The sequence below is a fragment of the Motacilla alba genome, chromosome 6 (assembly GCF_015832195.1).
Source record: "Motacilla alba alba isolate MOTALB_02 chromosome 6, Motacilla_alba_V1.0_pri, whole genome shotgun sequence".
NCBI lineage: Eukaryota > Metazoa > Chordata > Aves > Passeriformes > Motacillidae > Motacilla > Motacilla alba.
This window is the reverse complement of record NC_052021.1, coordinates 9,704,533-9,719,750: the sequence shown is the minus strand read 5'-3', so window position 1 is coordinate 9,719,750 and position 15,218 is coordinate 9,704,533. Positions and strand designations below refer to the sequence as shown.

Below are 15,218 nucleotides of genomic sequence, written 5' to 3'. Positions count from 1 at the left end.
TGCTCACCAATAGTTTGGCCCTTTTCACAGAGAAAAGTATGCAAGCTGTAAATGTCCCGCATCAGCTCCACATCTCCAAAGGTAAAATACACAATATCACGACCAGCCTCAGCAGCTGCCAGTATCTGAATTAAGGCTGAAACAACAAAAAAGGATTACACACGAACACAGGATAAAACAATTTGCTAAAGGAAAAAACACAACTTAAGTTTAAAGCAAAGAACCATAACATCCATTTCCACGTGGATGCTGCAAAGCAGTACAAACAATGGGTAGGTAAATATTCCATTTTTTAAATGAAAAAATGAAGTAGTAAAGAATGCTGGGCACTGCAAGTCAAGAGTGTTGAAGCATTCTGCAAGAGCTGATAGTGACATCCAGCCTTACTTCCAGGTAAACAATGTGCTTAAAACTGAGAGGGGTTTATTTTGGTCGATGTCTGCCCCCAAGCAGCGTGCAGCCATTAATTAGCCAATAAATGCCTGTGGCAGCATAGGGCAACAGAGCACCTCCTTCCATCCTGGTATGAGCTGCCCATACAACCACAGAGAGTGGGGTAAAAAGCATCCATAAGCACTTGGCAAATTCCATTCTGTGCCATCTGTAAGAAGGAATGGGGCCAATCCTTTCACTAGGTAAGCTATGCAAAGTGAAGGCTGGCCCAACTTTTAATCCAAGAGAAGAACTATGGTTCTGCAGCCTCTTTAAGGTGTCCATCATACCTACAATAGAAGTATGCAGCAAGGAATACGACGGCTTATTCTGACCTGTGAGGGGTGATGTCAGCAATGCAATTCACATTACTTAACTTCCAGCTTTCTGTCAAACTCATTGGCCCAAGCTGCATCCCAAGTTCTGCCAAAAGCTAACATTACAATATAGACAGACTTTGTTCCTCTATATGCAGAAGAAAGAAAAACATTTCCTATCTTGGGAACAGTTTTTTGAAGATTCACCTTGAGAAATCATCTGGATCAGTAGTGCTGCTGAGCCAAGCTAATGACCCGCTTCACTTGGAGAAAGTAGCTGTGGCCCACTTCTCACCCAGCTCCTGACTTTTCTGCAGCTCTCTGGTGCTCATCAGACATCACTGTGCCAATTCCATTCACCAAAGTGGCAGAAAAGTTATACATGCAGAATAAAAGCTAATTGTTTTCTGCTAGAACAGCAGTTGAATTGGCAGAGTGAAAGGTGTGCTAAGAGCCAGAACTGAGGCAAGGGAGGGCACCAGACCACAGAGCCAGGAACAACAAAGGGGGAGAAGAAACAGTGAGGGGGAGAAGAAAACCAGGACCCTTTTAGGCAGCACCAAACTTAGAAGAGTGCAGCTTTTTCATCAGCCATCCCTGCCCGGATGGAGTGCCACAGAGGCGTGCAGTCAATCACGGGCTCATTTCAGGGAACTACAACAGCTCTAATGAACCCCAGCAACTATTTCATCTGCTGCAGCCTGTCTTACTTCAGAGCCTGTTGGTGCAGCTCTGATATTAATGCCTCCTTTTTCTACCCAGTAGAGTTAATTAAAATGTGATTAATTTTGTCTTTGTAAAGATTAATTTTAAATAAAACAGTGTACATAGAGCATTACCACCTGCTAGTGGAAGCTAAATAGAAAGCTGTTCAGAGCTCAGCTCAAGAATCTTTCACATTTTTAAACAGAGACCTATTAAAACACTGCACTCCTTAATCAAAATAAAAAAACCCTCCTCTTGTAAACCCATAGCCAAAATTATAAATTACATGATTCACATGTGAAATTAATCTCAATCTGGGAATGATATTTTAATTAAACTGCTGAACCAGCTGTGGATTTAGTAAAGCTTCAGTAGTTTAGCTTTTAAAGAGTCTAATTAACTAGCTTGCATAGGGGACCAGAACCTAATGAATCTTATTATTCATTCCAAACTGCAGTTTCAGTTTACAAGATGTTGAAAATACCCCACTGCTTATTTTGAATTGCTATAGATCTCATGAAACAAGGATCAAAATTCCTGTCAAGAATCAGACTTCACAATCTTCTGGACATTAATGATACATAATACCATGGGAAATTTCCATGCTACTGGTACAGAAAGAAGCATCACAGGAAGAGCAACAGAGCCTGTGGTATAGGGGTCTGGAGGGACCTGAGCTCTCTTGGTCCTTGCACCCAGCTGATATGATCCCACTTAACTTCTGGACTTGCACCTGAAGCAATGGCTGTACTGACATCCCTTCTTCTACTTTAAGAAAACATATATGGATATTACTGATCAGATCCAAGATCTTATGCAAACTGAAGTACTTGTTAAACCTTCCTAACATAAATCAAGTATGCTCAGATCTTACAGTAAATACTAGTTCCTGATATTGATAAGATATGCATTTGGCAGCCTATTTTATCTAATGGAAATCAAAAAACAACTGCCAGAAACTCAATGAGCACTGAGAAAAAAAATAGATGCTTGATGAATTAAGCTCATTGAGAAATAAATGAAACTGGTAGCCTGATGACTGTCTCACTGTAGCTACCTAAAGCTGTTCTGAAAAGCAAATCTGAAATACTCTTCAAATGCTTGGAAACAACAAAGGAATGTAAATTTCTATTTAGAATTATATGAACCAGGATATGAATTTGTATGTCAGGATCCATCAGTTCTTGAGTTGATGGAAAAGGTCTTAAATGAATGTAGGCATGTGATATCTGCTGCATTACAAATACTCTAATTAAATATAAAGAACATGAGAAAGTGAGTGATATAGCAGGCAAGTCAGGAAAGAAAGCAGCATGACCGAGTGACTGGAAACCTCTCTGGCATACAGCAATATATTAAGGAGTAAAACTAAACATTAACCATTGCTAGCAAATTTGTGAAGCCTTGCAAATCACCAGGTACTTTAAACAGCTTTGCAGAGATATGAATTTCAGGCAGAATCTAAAAAGACTGCTCCAGAAAGGTCAACTGATTTATATGACTGACAACTGCAATGAACATGTTCTGTGAACTAAAGCTGCACATTTGTGTTTTGGAAGGTTTCAGTGCTAGAAGTTCTTGCAAATCCAGCATTTCAGTATCATGTCCTTGCCCCAAACTTAAAACTGAAAACAGCATAAAAGTCTTCAGCACAAAGAATAAAGAGCCTAAAGATCAGCACTAATGTACCAATTCTGTAGAGTGCCATTTCTTGGCAAACATGTATTAATTAGAACAAAAGCAAAAAATGTACTTGAACAAAACCATATGGCCCAGGACCAAAATGTAAGTTATTGATTAATCTGAGCATTAATAATTGCTAGGATTTACCTTTTAATCGGGAGTCCCCTCCAAAGGCACCACATCCCCAGTTTCCTGTGGCTATTGCAGAGAGATGTTGAGGTGGAATGTTGGGTCGAGAGAAGCCACAGTAGGCCTGCATGCACACAAGAGTCAGAGATGGATCTGAGAGGCAACCTGGTGCAATACTTCCAAACAATAAAATTGTAACAAAAACCCTCATTGTCTTCTAGCAATACCAAATTCAAACTACTTCAATACACCATTAGTCTTCCTTTAAATTCAACTTCAATAACAAAAAAATTTAAGACAGGAAGACTTTTGCCTTATTTGGACCCAAGTTAAAAATTAAGATACAGGTCCTGAGTCCCAGGCATTTCATCACAGCTACAGGAAGCTTTTTAGGAAAGCCTGAAAAGAAAATTAACTCAAGTCTTGTAATTTTCCTTAAGTACCAATCAGTCCTCATAATAAAAAGAAATCTGCCAAACCAACACACCTCATAAACACTGCAGTGATTTACCATAATTTATTTTAAAAATCCAAACCAAATCAATACATTGAAAATTGTAGGCAGATCATAAATACACTGATGTATGTAATTTGAATTTTGTACTAAGATATCAGTGAGGTTTACAAACTCTACTAGAATGTCTTTTTAGGACTAATTTCATTACCAACCATGAAGAAACAAGCTGATGAATGTTATTTTAGTCAAGATGCTAAGGTTTCACAACTAATTTAAATTAGTCCTTCAGCACTGTCCATCATTTCAAGAGGGTGTATTCCCTTTCCAGCTGAGAATTAAGGCAGTATGTTCCTATGTTTGAATTTATTTAAAATTCATCCTATAAAATTCTATACCCTCCATACTGCAGAAAGCAGGAGACTTTAACAATAGTAGCATTGAGCTCTCATATTCAACATCCAAGCTCACCGCATCTGTAAATGTAGAATCTCACTAAAGAGACTCATCAGCATGTTTTGATCCCAAAAATTGGCACACTGGCAGAGTATAACTGAATTAGCATTCTCATACTTCACTGCCCAGTAAAAACAGCACTGCCACTGCTAGAACAGGCCTCACACCTCTCACTACCTGTGCCTTATACTGGCCATGCAAAGCCCTAATTCTGGCCCATTACCCTTCTTAGTAACTTAGAATCTGCTTTGTGAACTGGAGACTGATTCCAGACACAGCATGTCAGCAGATAACATTTGTGCATGGGATAACAGCAAAGGCCTTGAAAAGCTAAGGTCCCATAACCACAGACACCTCACTGACGGCAATTACTAGTCCCTGTCAAAGTACAACCTTAAAGGCTGAGAAAAGACTGCTTTAACTTCAACAAAAGAGCAGCAGCACAACAAGAAGAAAAACAAGTGTAAGGAAAACTCTGGCTATGCAGATGATAAAGCATCTGCCACAGCTTGGGAAAGTAACCCAACATTCCCAAACATTATGCAGCACGTAATCCAAGGCAGAGACCAAGGACTGGGAAAAATCTCAAATATCTTACTTAAGGACAAGACCCCAAATTAGGGATGGCAGAGAAGAGAATTATGTGCACCACAGTTCCAGCTTCCCCTGTCAAAGAGCTCTTCAGCCTGGGAACTTTGATGTGTGAGATTATCAAGGACCACAGTCACTGCGAAGTGCAGTTTTTAAACACACAGCTGACTCGGGGCAGGGTCAAGGACTGAAAACTTTGAATAAATAATGATAATGATTAATAATGTGCAAGAATTATTAGTAGGAAGCATGCTAGTTTTAAATGTCAGCCCAGAAGCTTTGTTTAAAGGATTGAAACTGGCCTGCATTGTCAGTCTTCTTGAAGACTGTAAGCTCTGACTGGCATGTATGCACACATATGTAGCTACAACAGCCCTTACAGCTATTGTGAAAATAAAGGGGATTTATGAACAGCTGGATCCAATCTCAAAAAACATTAATATAGGAAAAGGTAAACTCCCAGGCAATATGTCAATACCCCAAGAGCAAAGAAGAAAGGTGGAAGATAAGCAAATGGCACCATATTTACGAACTGCCTCCTTTTCCACCTTGACTGCACAGCTGAGTGGGATTCAACAGCACAAATCATAAAGAAAGAACTTAAGACTCATAATTTAGAATCATAGAATAGCTTGAGTTGGAAGGGACCTTAAAAACTGCCTCATTCCAACCTGCCTGCCATGGGCTGGGATGCCATTCACTAGCTCAGGTTGTTCAGGGCCCCATCCAACCTGGGGCTGAACACTACCAGGGATGGGGCATCCACAGGTTCCCTTGGCAACCTGTTCCAGTGCCTCACCTCCCTCACAGTAAGGAATTTCTTCCTAATACCTAATTTAAACCTGTCCTCTGTCAGTTTAAAACCACTGGCCCTTGCACTGTCACTATCTGCCCATATTACAAGTCCCTCCCTGAAGCCTTCTCTTCTCCATGATGAACAGCCCCAACTCTCAGTCTGTCATTTGGAAGCAGGACAGGGAAGAATTAACAAAATGTATATTTTGTTATATAGTTTCATTTATAGTTTTGAAAGTTATATAAAATACACCTTTAAATAGCACATCAAAAGACAAGAAATACATTTGACAATCTTTTGCTTTAACACTGGACAGCAAATCCCTGTCATATGAGACACAACTAAGCAAGAACTTCCTTAGATGAAGACAATAACAAAAATATTTGAAAAGGCTCTATAAACATTAGACTACAGGCTGTTGTAAGAAGTTACTGGCCTTGTTGAGCTCTCTTCTAATTTTATCTGGACCAAATTGATCAAGGAAACGTCTGAAGTGAAATGCATCTATAGCAACAATTTCAGTGTAGCGTCGTTGCCATTCATCCCTAAAATTGGAGGGGGGAGAAAAGTAGATGACATTAGTTGTTAATATCAGTCATATAACCCCGATTCAAAATGAGAAATTCCCTTCAGAGCTTCTCTGTTAGAAGCAGCTGAAAAGGTGAATTCAACAGACAATGGAATACTTTTTCTTTGTGGGTTGGGAATGAAAGCAGCATCAGAAATGAGACAGGCCTCCCCATAAATTTAGAAATACCCTGGCTAGACTTTGAGAGTGAACGTGAAACAAATCTAATTACACAGCACTATTTATCAAGTATGTAAGAACATTGCAAGGTCAGTATTTCTCTGTCTTCCTCCAACATTTAAATGAGAGTACACTGTGTATGTTTCTATACCAAATGAGTAATTTTCTGTATATACTCTAATGACATTGCTGGAGAAATAAATTCAAGAGCTCACAGCTTCCTACTCAGATTCATGGTATTGATTCTTATTTTGCCACACATCAGCTGCACTGTGGCATCTGAGGTATTACTGTCAAACTTCTAGTGACATTGCAAACCATAGTTCAGTCAGTATCTTAGCAAAAATGTGCACTAAATACAATATATCTCTAAACTGTAAAAGATGTTGGTCTAAGAACCGACATAAGGGTAGGCACCACTTATTAGCATTAGTATGGCATTACTAATATGGCATCACTTTCTTACCTTGTTGGTTCTGCTGAAGAAAGCAACATCAAGCAAATATCCTATTAAGGCAAATGCTAGAAAATACTTAAAAGTTTTCAAATTTCTAACACTTCTTTCTTCCTTCACTTAAAATACTTATGTGGAACTTTACCTAGGGGTCTTATCTTCGTGGCTCCTTGCCCAGCGGTAAGTCTCTGCATAGCCTGTGTACTCACTGTACTGCTCAGTACCTGAAACAAATTATTTTCCAGATTACATAAAATATGTACATTTTTTTTTCACTTGGTAAAACTTTGATAGGAATCACTGCTTCTCCAAATGAACACACAGCTCTCAGAAGCAGTGGGAAACAGAGAATTTGTATTTGCACCACAAATACAAGATTTCCTTGTAAAGCTCCCTTCCCACAGGTGATGAGCAGCACCACCACAGAACATTATGAGTGCAGACCTACGTATGCTACCCAGTATATAATGAGAAAGGGTCAGCACAAAAAAACACAGTCTGGAACACACTTGGCTGCTCTTGAAAAGGTCCAAAAAGGGGATCTTGGAAAGTATTAAAGGCTGTTAGAAAGCAGCTCCTTAAGGCCACTAGTAATTTTAGCTACTATGCTTGGCTATACCAAATCCTTTTCAAAGGTTTATCCCAGTACAAAGAAAGAGTATCTCTTAACTGAGAAGGATCGTAATCTTTCTAAAAGGCTGCCTTTCACCTCATTTTATATAGCTTCAGGACCTTGCTTCACAACCTGGGCACTGCACAAATGCTTCAGAGAAATACTCCTGAAGTAATGCCACAGCAAAATCACACCTTTTCCCTGTTCTGAGCTCACAACAGCTGAGTTTCAGAAGCAGTCACAGAATCATAGGATGGGTTGGAAGGGACCCCAAGGGTCATGAGTCCAACTCCTCAGTGAACTCACGACCTTGGCATTATTGGCACCATGCTCTGACCAGCTGAGCTGACTTGTTTGGAGCTTCATGCAGGTATAGTTTGGCACAATTACAAACAGTAAGAAGAGAACTGTTTAGCAATCCCTTAATTTGTGATACCAGCTATGTCTATAAATAGAACGGGAAGAAATAGGTTTTAAAGAATTGCAAGCTGACAGCACAAACCATCTGATTACTAAGACAAGAGCACTGCCTAACTATTGCACAGATCAGCAATACCCTGAGAATACAAATGTTTAAATTTAATCTGAGTTTTCCAATCTCTAAATAAAAATGCAATTGAAGTTGAACAATCAAAAACATGAAACTATTAACTCTAAACCTCACTGACAAGGAAACTTGAATGTTTACCTCCAGTAGTCTCAAGCACGGGAAACAAGCTGTTAAAAACTGTTTACAATGATGCATATATGTAAAGATATTTTCCCCATTTACCCATATTAATTTTAACTGACAAGACTTATCAATGCTCATTTAATTCATCTGCCCTGTTACCCACTCATTATTTATTTAGTCTAGAAGATTAATCATTCTGAAGGCACACAAATCTCACTTAAGGCTATTTTGAAAAGCTGCTATGCAAAATGAGTGGAATGGTAAGAGATTCCTCACCGAGTTCACTTCCTGATTAAAAAATCATCTGAAAAATGTGGCTAACAAAATATGCCCATGTATTTACACACATCCATGCCCTCAGACAAAGGACAACCACAAGCAGCTTCCATATTCTGAAATCAGTCTTCTAATTGAATTGCAGGCTATCAGCCTTCACTAAGACTTTTCCTGACATGAGTAAAATTCAGTTCTCTTGATAACTTTGATGAAAATGTCTAAGCACAGAGCAAGAAAAGACAGATAAGGGAAGTATGTGACTCTTTTGAGAGCTCTCTTTAGAGGACAACCTAGCAAAACTTCCAGCTTGAAAAAGGAAGCATTTACTTTGGTGTCTAAAATGGGGAAAGACAACTCTAAGTCATTGAGATATTGCACCAGGATAAATGATAAAGTATTAGGCTGGCTTTTTCAAGGTTCAATGTTTTCATTAATTTTTATGGAAGTGTAGTGTCTGACAACAAAAGCACCAGGAAACAAACACACAAGCAAATACACCCATATACACATATATATCCACTAAAAAAAAAAAAATCAATACTGGAGAAACTCAAGGAAATCACACAGACTCTAACGTCATGTCCCAGAAACCCGCAGTTAATGAAAATCAATGCGTTTTCATAAGTGAAGTTCTGGAAATTTGTCAGACAATTTTCACTGGCAATACTTCTGCCTGTGAATTACTGGGATACAAACTTCTGTTGCTGGGAGAACAGAAGCGATATGGGATAAGCTAGATATGTTAATGTTTCTGGTGAATCTTTTTTGTTCCTATTAAAAAAATAAAGAAGTAAAAAAAGGCAAACCACAAATACAGTTCCACCAGAACTTAAAAAAAAAGCTACAAAACCTAGAAAAGCCTACCTAATGTCAAAAGACAGTATATATAAGTACCATTCCAAAATCTATCCTTTGTGAGATTTGTAAAAGTTACAGCATCAGACAAAAAGTGAAATTGCCAGCCAAGTGTCAGTGTTTATAGGACCTCACTAATTTAGACAGATTTGCAATTATTACTAAATACAGATTTGCAATTATTACTTTCTCAGACTCCATAGTCTAGCTTTACATTTGCATATGATCTGTACAGCATTATAATGTTTCCAGGGATTGGGAAAAATCCCACCATAGTGTTCCTCTAGTATTTCTAATGAGCTAGAAATTATACCCCTGATGAGGCACGACCACTAGCACTAAACAAAAAGTACATGCGAAAGTTTCAAGAGTTTAGTTTTGTAGTCACCAACATAAAGGCACATTTAGTGCCATAAGAGAGAGGAAGGTCCTTCTTTCCCTTTCAATCTGTTCTTCCAATCCTTATCTTGTAGCATCATTAGCCTTTGGCTCTCCCAACACTGGCACAATCAGCCTGCTAAATCCAGCTGAAAACCAATTTTCCTCTCTGAGTAAATTTTCACCAAACCAATTATCTCATCTCATCTCATTTGCTGCCTGGCTAATGTGGTCAGAAGTCTCCAAAACTGCCCTGCTAAGATGTAGTACTGACTGGCCATTGATAGATCTGTAAATTTAAAGCAAACAAGGAACACAGCTCTCTCATCTGCTCTTAACACTGCCTGAGGATGTATGAGCTCAAACAGGAGGGAAAAAAGAAAAAGAAAAAAATCTGAATGAAAACCACTCACACTTATTCCCAGCTCTACCAGAAATGCAGCTGTAGGAATCTCTGGTGTTGCTGCTGACATTTCTGTAAGTAGATGTCTGTGCTGAAGAACTCGACTGTTTGCATGACCAGTTTCATAGTCATTACAGCAGTGATCTTAACCAGATACTGTAAAATCACAACAAATTTAATTTATCTCCCAATTTCTTGGGCTCCTCTGCAAATTTCAGCTACACAGTTATACCCATTAGGCTGCCGAGTCAAGATGCATCACAAAGAATGTAATTTATCAAGAGGATCGTGACACAGAAGAGACTTGGCTAAGAACCAAGGTGGAAAAGCTCCAGGGATTAAATAAAAATGATGGAATGGATATTTCCATTAGAGAAGACCTCCATATCCCAAATACTAATTGCAAAATACTGGAAGATAAAATATCAAGAAAGATAAAACGTTGCTGCAGTGAAAAAACATTCTCACCTTTACTTTCCATGCCAAATCACCATTTTTGTTTGCAGGGGAATGGAAGGTCTTTCAAAACACTAATTTAATGTTTCCCCCTAATCAGTTATTACCCAGACTGATAGCTTTGCTCTGTTTTTACCCTTCCCAAAAAAGTCTCTCCCAGAGGACAGTGCTTAAAATATGTTAATCTAGTATCACATCCAAAATACAGAACAGAAGTCTGATGGCCAAGAACTTCTTTTCTGACTCATTTTTTTTAAATGTAATCACAAAAGCCAATTTATCAAAAACTTTTCACAGAAAAGGCATTAATTCTGGCAGAGTGGAAAAACAAAATAAAACACTGTCTTAAAAAATTGCCAAGCATAAGACTGAAAACAAAAGATACTCTGCCCAGTACAATCAATAACTCAGGACAGAGTAAGACCTGCAAGATTTAAGCTCAAATTTCTACTGTGTATGCATGTGAGAGAAAGAAGTGCTATTGATGGATTTTTCCAAGAAATGTGCTCTAATACCTACAGAAACTCTTGACTTTTGAAACAGCTCAGGTAATTAAACCCAACATTTTTGCTACAGCAGACTGACAAATATAAACATAGTCTATTATAATATTTACCCAGAGGATCTCTCTCAGTAAATATATTTTTTTCTTTATAGTTATTTGTTAGTGTAAATAAAGTCATATTATAGCATCATTTTATTTCTTCAGTCATGAAAAATGCTCATTCATGTATAGAACTGAGACATGCAGCATGACTGGGGCTGCTCCAGTTCTTAGCAGTGACATTTGGTTTTTGATGCTGTTTTAATCCAATGGATAATAAAACAATTCAAGATCTATGACAGAGTGGCAAGCAAAAGAAAAAACCCTTTCAGCTAAGCTCTGGACAGACAGGACGTCTCCACACACAACCCCTCAGCACCACACTGGAGAAGCAGGTTATTTTTGATGTAATTAGGAGCCCATAACTAACCTTCAAGTAACATAAACACATATGTGAAACTTATAAGATAAAATCCTTCACAGACAGTTCCTAGCTTTCTGTCCTTTCCTAATGGATGCAGACGTTCTACTCTTCCTCCCCTTTTAGGTAATCAGAAGGTAGCTCCTTTTCTTAAGAGTATTCAATCCCACTTTGATCACATCAAATGTTACAAATTCAGGAGAGGAACAAAAACCCCACATCCTTTAACATAAGAACATAAGAGAAGCAGTATCAGCTAATAGCTGGAAATTGTGACTGTTACCTATATTGCCCATCAGCATTCTTTAGCTAAAGACACAAAGTCCTCAAACACATTTACAAAGGATAAAATAAGTTCTTCTGCTTGCTGTCACTTATTTTTTCTCCTTTCACAAAGCATCTGTGGAACAGTGTCCCTTGTGGTGTTAAGTGGGATGAAGTAGAAGGCTCTTTATCAAATGAGTATTAACTTTTTTCCTTTTTTTTTTTAGTCCTTACAGCTAAGCTTCTAAATCCTTCCACACTAAACTTCAACCTGAAATATATTTTGTATATCTAAAACCAGAATTCGATGTGAAACATTTTCTGCAAAGACTAACCTGTGATGATAAGACATTCATTGTGATCCAAGACTTCAGTGATGAGCCTTGATACAATCAGTTCTGGATTGATTAAAAACCGAATTTCTTCTTGTACTAGTCCTGCCCCGGTCACACCACCTCCGACAAAACGGTTTGCAAAATCAACCTACCAAAAATACATTCAGGAGGATTATGATAGGATAAGAAAAAAAAAAAAAAAAACAAAAAACCCCTTTGTTACCAAAGTAAATAAAATCCTGTACAAATTTCAATTATTGTGTTGAAATCTGCTGCTATCACTTAAAACTACAAGCAGAGAGACTGATTAACATGATCAGGCCTCTCTTTTTTTTTTCCATTCAACTTCTCAGAAAACTTAGGACAAATGAGACATTACATAGCAAAAGAAATTTTGCATCTCAAAGGCTCCAAATCCAAGTTGTGTGGATTTCCCTTGAAGAAGCACATATTTCAGAATAAAACACATTTCAGTAAATGTGAAAGATGAAAACAGCATTCTTTTTAGGGGCATTGAAAAATCATTAGTTTGTCCTTTGGAAAGCATTCTGCCCCAACTGTGCACATGGAAGTGCCAATCTTTAGATTAGCACTGCTCCTGTAATAGTTCTATACCCAAAAAACCCTCTAACAAATTCTTCGTGCAATGTACTAACAATCTCTTATGAATTGTCCTTGAAATGCACTTGAACAAGGCAAATACTTTTGACTCCAAAGGTTTCTGCTTGAAATTGAGAAACTCTGGACTGTTTTTTGCTGCAATAGTACATATTTTGCAAATTACATTTTCATATAGACAACTGTTTTAAAATTAGTTTGTTTATTCAATAAAGTAATTACTATTCACTCAAATTAACTGCCCATATAAATTTATAATTTTAAAAAGTTTGTTCATCTTCCAAATACTATTAGCTTCTTACTGATTTTTACTTAGGCAGCTGATGAGAGCACAGGTACAGGAGGGGGACAGAAGTTGCTGGGGTGACATGAACACCTGTGTAGATTACAAACTGACCCAGGAGGCAGAGTCCAAAGCACACCAAGAGCCAGCCACTACAGCAGCATGTGTTCCTCTAGTCTATCCTGGAAATACCAATACATTTCAGTAGTTTAAGATTTGCTAAACTTGACTATGATAAAAACAAGTTATATGAAAACCACTCAGATGTACAGCGTGCCGGGGCCCCAAAGCACTGTAACTGTGCTGGGCAGCCTCCCCTGGGGCCCAACCTTGTCCCACACAAACACCCACCCTGTCCAGCACCTCACCTGAGACACATCACCTGTGGGCCCAGGCCCAGCCCTGCTGATGCCCACGTGCTCACCAGACCTCTCTCACTGTCCCTGGTGCCCTGACCCACCACCTTGCCTTTGTCTGATGGCCACAGCCAGTCAGCAGGGGCTGTGATTGTCACCATCCCTGCCCACTCAGGCTGGGGTCACTGTGGACTCCTGCACTGTCCTGCCTTGGTCATCCTGCTCCCTGCTAGTATCAAATTTTGTTTGATAAGACTTGAAATAGCCAAGAGCAAAAGCTATCACCCCATTATACAGAGTACAATACTAGAAAAATGGTCATTATTGAGCAATTGCTGAGTTCTTCGTAATTTCAGCACATAGCTGAGTGCTCCAGTTTCATAAAGTTACGAGACATTTTAAAGTCTGAGCAAAAAGCATTGCAGAAAAAAAATTCTCCTTGTCTCCTTCCTCCTCTTCCAATCCAGTACTTGTCCCTGGCTAAAAAAGTTCTGATTTTTACTTTTTTTTTTTTTTTTTTTTTTTTTTGGTAAAAGAATTCTAGAACGCAGACCATTTTTTTTTTTTTTAAAGAAAAGCAGAAAGCAAACAACTAATTTGAAAACTCAAATGTGTTCCTTCCTATAGATATGGACAGGACATCCTCCTTATGAATTTCTTTTGCTGACTGCCTCCCAGACTGAAACAGTAGTGCTGGCAGCAGCAAGAAAGTCTCCTGGATCACTGACCTGGTCACTGTCTGGGGCACAAGAATAATTTTTTTAAAATAAACTGAAACCCTTGACAAGTCATCAAGATCGCAGCCTGAATCTTTTGTTTTGTCAATCTTTGATCCTGGCTTGAACCAGAAGACCTGAAGCTGTCCAGGACTTGTGATTTTCTGTCAGCCCTTTCTGTAACAGGTACATGTGCTACCTAGATGAGCTGGGGAACATTGACAGTACTAAGACTGCCCATTGAATTAATTTTGATAGGTTTTTTAATGCTGCATAACATCTTGTCATTTAATTCAATTGAGGATAAGCAAGTAACTTTGTTAAGCTGGCAGACCATGAAAGTATGACAAAACCATGAAATTCACATGAACCGTTATATGCACTTACCTGTAGCATACCTTGTCCATTGCTTTCAATGGTGCCTTCATAGGTGACATGCAATCTAGATAGCTTTTTCTGAGATCTACCATTGAGGAAAAATATTACACAGAAAGGATAATTTCAGAACCCTCACAAAAAACTATTCATTTTAAAAGAAAATTCACCCAAACCCCAGCTGCTTACACAAACACTTTAAACATAAAGTGGTTTAAAAAAAAAAAACAAACAAAAACCCTGATGGATTAAAAAGTTTGCCTTGCAGAAACAATGTGGAAAAGTTTAGCACAGTCATTTGTTCAGTTTCTTCACCTTTTACCACAAAACCCCACATCTGAAGTTCTAAGTTCTTCTTGTTCCCCAGCAATGAAGCTGCGATACTTATGCTCATGCTGATCACCACCCATAGTTCATTATATTACCTGTTATTTTTTAAATCAAGAAAGTATTGGTAATACAATCCCTCTTTGTTTTTTCCTCCCACTCAAGCAACAGCATCAAAGATACATTACTGTTTTAAAACTTCAACTAATACTTGTTTGCTTTACAGAAAAATGTATGGGAAAACTCAGGACACAAACTACTTGTGGCAATTCAGCCACTGCCCTCTGTATTTCTTTTTGCAACAGTCCATAGCAAAAATTGTTTTCTGTAGTACTTCTAGACCTGAATCAACTCCAAAGGAATGACACTCAGTTATTGTGGACTTAAGAAACTTCTTACATTAACAGGATGTTTGACTTACCTCTCCCAGTCTGGAAACTCCTGGAGACACTGCCTTGTGAACGTCACCAATCCCGTAGGTTCTACAGGCAAACCAACCCCAAAGGAAAATGTATTAAGTGTGGGAGCTTGGCCCTCAGATTATCTTAACTGATAATCTT

At 38.4% G+C, this 15,218-nt stretch overlaps 1 protein-coding gene across 4 annotated transcripts in view; it reads right to left on the bottom strand.

Annotated features, from left to right (window-relative positions):
- Positions 1–15,218, bottom strand: part of PARG (poly(ADP-ribose) glycohydrolase) — a 61,098-nt gene that overhangs the window by 4,183 nt on the left and 41,697 nt on the right. For all 4 annotated transcript variants that reach the window (XM_038140572.1, XM_038140573.1, XM_038140574.1 and 1 more), the window contains exons 11-17: positions 15,080–15,140; positions 14,344–14,419; positions 11,984–12,131; positions 6,911–6,989; positions 6,000–6,108; positions 3,285–3,390; positions 8–136 (exon numbers count right to left, since the gene is read on the bottom strand). In XM_038140572.1, the coding sequence (XP_037996500.1) occupies positions 8–136; positions 3,285–3,390; positions 6,000–6,108; positions 6,911–6,989; positions 11,984–12,131; positions 14,344–14,419; positions 15,080–15,140 (708 nt within the window). The remainder of the gene's footprint in view (positions 1–7; positions 137–3,284; positions 3,391–5,999; positions 6,109–6,910; positions 6,990–11,983; positions 12,132–14,343; positions 14,420–15,079; positions 15,141–15,218) is intronic.